The sequence below is a fragment of the Pterocles gutturalis genome, unplaced genomic scaffold (assembly GCF_000699245.1).
Source record: "Pterocles gutturalis isolate BGI_N339 unplaced genomic scaffold, ASM69924v1 scaffold7305, whole genome shotgun sequence".
Taxonomy (NCBI): domain Eukaryota; kingdom Metazoa; phylum Chordata; class Aves; order Pterocliformes; family Pteroclidae; genus Pterocles; species Pterocles gutturalis.
In genome coordinates, this window is record NW_010138207.1 from 198871 (window position 1) to 206458 (window position 7588).

The window sequence follows — 7588 nt, forward strand, 5'->3', positions numbered from 1 at the left end:
CTCAATGTCCTCTAATGTAGTTTTTGTCCTGAGGGGTGATACTTGTTTGTTTGCTTTTTGACAAGACACATCATTATTTCATGGTGCAATGTGCATTTGGTAGCATGGATAGATAACTATAAAATATATACTTTTCAAAAATTGGCTTTTATCAAATGTTACTATTCAGCAGAGAATTTTATGCTTTGCTTTTTATAATTGTGATTTGTGGCCCCTTTCAAAAATACATTTTTAATAAAGCAATAGCTCTTCCTAGAGTAACCTACATTATTCTTTCCAGTGCCTAATTTAATGCAAGGTAAATAAAAGACTATATTTTTCATGGAAAGAGTAAAAAGTATGAGAGCAAACTGTATGCATGAAAATAACAAAACATAGAGGTTTAAGCAAACATGCTATATTAATAGCATTTTTCTTGAAATATTTGGCACAATGATATATTCTTAAAATTCACGGTAATTATGCAACCCAATAGCACATTTATTAACCCAACTGTAAATTATGGTAGAGCGTAATGGAGCTGTGATTTGTACAGTATTTTTCTTCTTTTGCAGCACTCAAGGTTTTTGCTTTTGATTCACACCACATGAAACACATTCACCCTCATGTATACACGGGGGGAGACTACATAAAGATCTCTCCAAAGAAGAGAGAGGAATCTCATCCTAATGGTAAGAAACAATGGTTAGAGAGTAGGTGGATGATCCTAGTGGTAGGTAGTATACTAGCTAGTAGTAGTTCCAAGGTAAACCTTGGATAGACTTGTACCCACTAGTAAATACCCAAATGTGCGCTTTACTGAAACTGAGCTTCAGCCCTGCTAACAAGAGAGGAATCAAGGTATTTTTATCACCATCTCATCTACCCCTTTATTGTCTCAGGACTGATATTTCTAACACTTCCAGAGGCACAGTGAGTAACCAGTGAGTTTTAAACTGGACTTTGGCACCAGAGACCTGAACTTAATCCTTTTCTCAGCCATAGATCTGCTGTGTGACTTTGGGCTCTTGCCTTCAGCTCTCTCTGTCACTCCTCCTCCAAAAACTGGTGCATCTTTTCTATTTAGAGAGTATCTCTCTGTGGCAAGACCGTGTATTCTTCATTACCATAACCTGCAGGGCCCAGATCTTGGCTTGGACCTCAGAGTGCTACAGAAATGGTTTACGACTACTGTCACCACTAAAAATAAATAATGTGTATAAACAGCTCTGGAATCAAACCACCTAGCCTAATAAACATAGAAAAGATTTTTTTAAATCTTAGTTTTCAAGCTAATCTGAATCTCATCACCTATCAGTAGCTAAAAATGTGCTTTATCTTGGTACCAGGGAGAAAAATCCTGATATTTTTTCAGATCAGCACTACATCCTAAAATACCTTTTTGCTTCTTTTTTCCCAACATGTCTTCCATCCCGACTCCACTGTAACGGAAGTCAAAGCAAGCCAAATACTTCAGAGAGGCCCACTATTTGCCTCAGGTCTGAGCCGCTTTAGTTAATGAGACCTGACACCACACGTGTAGTCAATTGGCGAACAGAGGCAAACATGTATTACTACAGAAAAAAAATATATATGCATATATCTAATTAGAATTTCCCATGTGAACACACATTTTTATTTCTAATGGCAGTTACATTATTTTAAATAAAGCTATATTTCATTGTCTCTAAAACATTTTTATAAGTATTCCACAAAGATTCCATCTGTTTTGCATGTTTTATGCAATAGCAGTAATAATGTCTATTGTTTATTGTTTCCTTAATGTCTTCAATTTTGTTCTTCTATAAAAAACCCACAAACTACTAAACATGGTCTGTTTGATTGATAGGCACCATTGCAGTCGTCTTTCTGCGGTATAGAAATATTGGTTCTTTGCTTTCATCTCCTAAAAACCATTCCTTAAAAGATACTTCGGAGCAGAGACAGACAGTAAGCTCATCAGTTATAGCTGTTGCAATTAGCTCAAATCCACCTACACTCTATGAGCTCGAGAAAATAACATTTACCTTAAAGTATGCCAAGGTAAGGGTTTTTTTTTTATTATTATCAACTTCAAATAAAACAAAACAAAATAGAACTATTTTATGTGATGTAGCTACACCTGCAGTGTATGATATATTGAGATATAATTCTGTTGTTTGCTGATGTGAGTTTAATCTTATTAGATAAATATATGACAATCTCAAATGTGAATCCTAGGTGCAATATACTAAATATGATACGGCTGAAAAGTGCTACGGGACTAAAGCAAGGGCAACAATGCCATCTTTACTGGGTTGCAGTATGAACAAAATGTAGATGCTTGAACCAGAGAATATTGCAGGATCCTAACTATTCTGTATTTAGGTGGGTTTTTCTAAAAGTTGTCAGATGGTTAAAAAAGCCTATTAAAAAAAAAAAAAAGAAATTTTTCAAAGTTAATGCAAAAAGTTAACCTGCAGCTAGGAGTTAATAGCAGAACCTATAGTACTGCAACTTTTATTATTTCTGAAATCTGAACACATTAATTAAATGCTGAGAGGTTTACTTCCAGTATATAGAGATTTTGATGACTTCACTTGTATGTGAAAAATTATCTTACATGGCACGAAAAATTATCAGGAACATAACAAGTGAGACTCTGTAGGGAGGTGGGCAGTGGGGCAAGGTGTTAACCTTGGTTGTGCAGCTTTAAAATTTGTTACTTCCCTTCTAATATTTGAGCTGGAGATCACCTTTGTATAAATTTGCATATATTTATACAGCATCTAGTACAGTGGGGACCTTATCTTTGACTAGTGTTAGTAAGCACTAACCATAATAAATAATACCAATAGTCTTATCCATCGCTGTCGTCACACCTCATATAGCAGGTGTGGCATGACCCTGGCTTTGTCCCAGGTACTTTGTAAAATGCGCAGAATAAGTCTCAGTTTTCAAACTGCTCATTTTGGAAGGGTCTATGAGCAGGACAAGCAACGGGGCTGTAACCTTGGGGTTTAGTCCACGTTCGGCAGGTGCAGGGGTATACAAAACAATGTTTTCAGGAGGTAAAATTCCAACACCTTTGCAATGTGCCAGAAGGGTTCAGTAATCTGATTAGCCTGCATGTTTGGTGGGATGTTAGCTGTGTGGATAAAATGCTTCCATCCCCAGATATGTTTTAATTGCCTGAAATAGGCCTTGCAGAGTGTGCTGTTTGTTTCCCAACCTTCCAATGATAACAAGCAATTTTTAATGAATTGCGCTGGCTAACGTAAGGAAGGTCTCTTGATGGGAAATATCCTGCCTTTTGCCATGAGTAAAACATCTTGTTTCTGTTCCAGACTGCGGATAAAGATATTAAATGTGCATTTTGGAACTACTCAGCAGACACAATGAATGGCAACTGGGCTACAGAAGGCTGTGAGCTGACACATTCCAACTCCACTCATATCTCATGCAAATGTAATCATCTGACTCATTTTGCTGTTTTGATGTCCTCAGGCGGCTCTGTTGTAAGTGCTATTTTAATTTAGTGTTTTACCTGATACTTTCTCCTGTCTTCACTCCTTATGTTTTTATTTCAGTGCAACTTATGTACTTTCCCTCCTTAAAGTTGTCTCTTGTTTTTGTTCAGCAAACACACAATTTATTGTGCACAGAGCAAACAAAATTCCTCCCATATGTGTTTGAATTTCCTTATGTCCTTTCTGCAGTATTACAGAGCAGTGATGCAGCAAAGTATCTTGTTCCAAGTACACAGTCTGTCGTGTTTATTTTTGGTGCATTGCTTTTAATTTTAAATCCTGGTTTAAGACTGCTATGGGATTTAACTGGCATTCATTGGTGGTCAGCAACCATATGGCCCTGAATTTCTCTCTCACAAAACTTTGCCACCCATTTGTCTAACCTTGGCATGTAAAAATCTGCTTTAAATTCTCTCCTGAGAGTTTGCAACGGCATAATCAATTTGAAGTTTATGACTACTAAAAATAGACACTCATGACCCGCACAAAATCATGAGAATGACCACTCAGTTCATGTTCTTATATTAAAAGGCTCCATAGATTTCCAGGCTCTACGTGGGGATCTGCAGGAGCTCAGGTCCTGCCTCAGGAGGCAGCTTTATAAGGTATCAGAACTGACAGCAAGCAGAATATTAGCATGAATATACTGTATTGAGACGGTTCTCTCACACTGTGAATTTCATGCTGATAGAGGCTGTTTCCTGGTTGCTAAATAGCATCCTAAGTCTTCAGTTCAAATTTAAAACCTTTGCAGGTACTTATATAGTTATTTTAAAAAGGAAGGCTGGGAGAAGAATAATCTCTGCTCCTTTATTTAGAAAAAAAAAATACTTAGATACATTTTATGGTCAGCTGAATACTATCCTTATGCTGATGCGCAGTCATGTATTGCAGAGACTCTGTTGCAAATACCAAGCAGCAAATGTAACTGTGTTTCTACACAGAAAGTATTCACATCCAATATTAAAATAGCCTGTGTTTCTTTGGAGAATGTTCATGTTACAGATCAAGAATAGCATTTGTTTGAAGTGATTGTTATTTCAGAGTCTTGTTTTGATCATGTTGCAAAGTCAGTAAGACGGTTATTCAATTTTGCTTATCTAAGTCACTGCTGTGATAAGTCCTTTTATATTAGAAAATGTTTATGTCATACTAATATATGTCCTACTGCCAGTGTATTTGTCATTCACTAAAATGATCTGATTTTTAAAATCATATCAGGAGACACTGATGTTAATAAAAAGTTTTGTTAAGAAATATCAGAAAATCCAAAAAAAAAATACAGTTCATTACTAATTTCCCTTAGAGTTATGTTTGTCTCACAAAAAAACCCAATACTTTTTAGATTATCCAAAGTGTACATTTGCACTGCAACTCTGCAAACAGTTTTGATTAATATTTTGTAGAAAATAAGAAAAGAACTGTATTATAGTATGAGGTCTTTCTTGAGATGGTACAAAGCTATTCTTTTAAATATTATATTATAATTTTCCCCCAGGGTGTTACAAATTATAACATTCTTACAAGAATCACTCAGCTAGGAATAATTATTTCGTTGATTTGCCTCTCCATGTGCATTTTTACATTCTGGTTCTTCAGTGAAATTCAAAGCACTAGAACGACAATTCACAAAAACCTCTGCTGCAGCCTTTTCCTGTCGGAACTTATTTTTCTGATTGGAATTAATATGAACAACAATAAGGTGGGTAGTTTTCACTTGCATCTTGATTTTGTGCTGTGAAGCAAATATACAGTATAAGATATGATCTTCCACCCACTTCCAGTATTTCCTGTTATCAGTATGAATATTCTAGTAACATTGACTTCCCAGCCTAGTAACAGGAAATATAAAATGGTAATTTAAAGAGGTAGGGCCTTTGTCTGAGCTGCTGTATATCGGCTTTGGGTTTCATTTAAACTTGGTCATTTTAGTCGAGACTGTAGTCTCAATGTCTTTGGCATTTTCACTCTCCATGTCCACTTGTATGCTGTACAAAGCCATGCTGGTGGCTCTCTTGTTGGTGACAATTTTCCCTAAAAGGCAGGCCAGAGCTGCAGTCCCAAGCTGGCGTTTCAGATATTGTGGTGTTGGCTGGAGGACCCCTTTCATTTGTACATGTGAGATCTTGACCTGCCCCTGTTGCTTTTCATACAGGTTGGCCTGTTGATTCTTGCATCTCAGATTATTTTAGGAAGTTGAATTACAAATAAATTATTTAAAAAAACCCACACAAACTACTATTAACAACTGAATGGGATTTAAAATTCCTTTCAGATGTATGAGCTATGATCCCTGAAGTAGCACTGCAGTATTGATTGATTGAGAAATATTATTTTACAAACACGTTGTAGTAAAAAAAAGTTATTTCAGAACTAATTCCTGGTGATGCCTAAATACATTTCTTTCAAAATGGGATCAGCCTTGACAACTTTTTTTATGCAGTTTTTCTGTGAGGACGTGCAACAATTTTAAAAGTTGAATGCAGTTCCTTTATTTTACCAGTTGCTACAGAAAACACTCATGAACAAGCAGGCTCATGGATATAGGCCAGGTTCTTGTCAATCAGCATTACATCTGGGCTGTTGGACCACCACTTCAGAGTCACTAGGTTGCTGTGCATATGGTGTTATATTAACAGAGAGATATTAATAGAATTATGACTCTTGCTTTCTCTGATTGAATTTCTAGCTCTTCTGTTCAATTACTGCTGGATTACTCCATTATTTCCTTCTAGCTGCTTTTGCATGGATGTGCATTGAAGGCATTCACCTCTACCTTATAGTTGTGGGAGTCATCTACAACAAGGGTTTCTTGCACAAAAATTTCTATGTCTTTGGCTACGTCAGTCCAGCTGTGGTTGTAGGAATCTCTGCTGCACTGGGATACAAGTACTATGGCACCACAGAAGTGTAAGTGACTGTTTCTGTGTCTAAGGAAACATACATAAGAATGCAATAGTCACAATACCACACTTAAAAACATTTTCTGCTATTTACTTTTCAGATGTTGGCTCAGCACAAAGAATAACTTTATATGGAGTTTTATAGGACCAGCATGTCTAATAATTCTTGTAAGTATAATTTTCATTTTTTATTGTAGTACATAAAACCCATAATAAAAGGTGTTTAATAATCATCCACTCATTGCCAGCATAGCTGTGAGTGCTAATTATAGGGCAGAATTGGTTAATTTAGACCTTTTTATAGTGTCTCTAAATTATTTATATGCTGTACATATAAATACTTTACTAGCCTGAAAAATGAATGTTTGACAAAAAAAGCTCAATATAAGATCAGAGCTTGTTTTCTTACTTGTTTTCTTTCTTTTATCCCAATGCTTTGAGAAATTCTGTGAAGCATTTCTGGTTTTTGAGAAGTAGCATCTTTGTATGTCGTTGGCATCTCAGCATGGCTCGGCAGGAGGTGTACACAGACACTACGCTAGCAGACAGATAATCTGGTTTTTCAGATGTTGTATGACTTAATCTCTTATCAGTGATCGGTCATCTTTGTAAGATTAGACTGTCATCTTTATGGTTTTATCACTGGCGTGTACCCTGTCATCATCAAAGCTATTTTAAACTAAATTGCGACGTCAGGGAAAAGAACCCGCTATTTCACATGGGCAGACAAGTCAAGTATTGATAGCCCTATTTCAGCTGTGAAGAGGGCCTTTTTAATTCTTCTTGGAAGTGGTTTCAAACCTGCAAATTTGGCAGGTATTATATGTTCAATTCTGAATCGAGACATTTTTGGTACCACAGGAGCGTTTCTAAGTGCTATAAAATTTAACAAACCATTCCAACTGTAATGGGGCATTATTGTGTATGACTGGATTGACAGTGATCCGGCAATAGCTGGAGCTAACAGGAGGAGAAGGTACAATGGTGAGGCCTCATGACATCTATGGTCAAGTCAGTTATAACCTTTTGTTGCTTTTCAAGCTATTTGGTGATGAATGTGAAGATTTGTAAAAAGAAGTGGCAATGCCTAATACACACAAGATGACAGTAAAACAGTTTTATTTTCATGCATTGCACATTTCAAAGCTGAATAAAGTACCAGGTTTAATTCTGGTCAAATTCCACCACAAATTCCTG

At 36.3% G+C, this 7588-nt stretch overlaps 1 protein-coding gene across 1 annotated transcript in view; it reads left to right on the forward strand.

Annotated features, from left to right (window-relative positions):
• The window catches only part of ELTD1 (EGF, latrophilin and seven transmembrane domain containing 1), a 55731-nt gene extending 49136 nt beyond the window's left edge, over positions 1–6595 (forward strand). Inside the window, exons 8-13 of the mRNA XM_010082901.1 lie at positions 555–671; positions 1829–2022; positions 3306–3476; positions 4987–5190; positions 6178–6398; positions 6493–6595. Coding sequence (XP_010081203.1) covers positions 555–671; positions 1829–2022; positions 3306–3476; positions 4987–5190; positions 6178–6398; positions 6493–6595 — 1010 coding nt within the window. The remainder of the gene's footprint in view (positions 1–554; positions 672–1828; positions 2023–3305; positions 3477–4986; positions 5191–6177; positions 6399–6492) is intronic.
• The last annotated feature ends 993 nt before the right edge of the window (positions 6596–7588 follow it).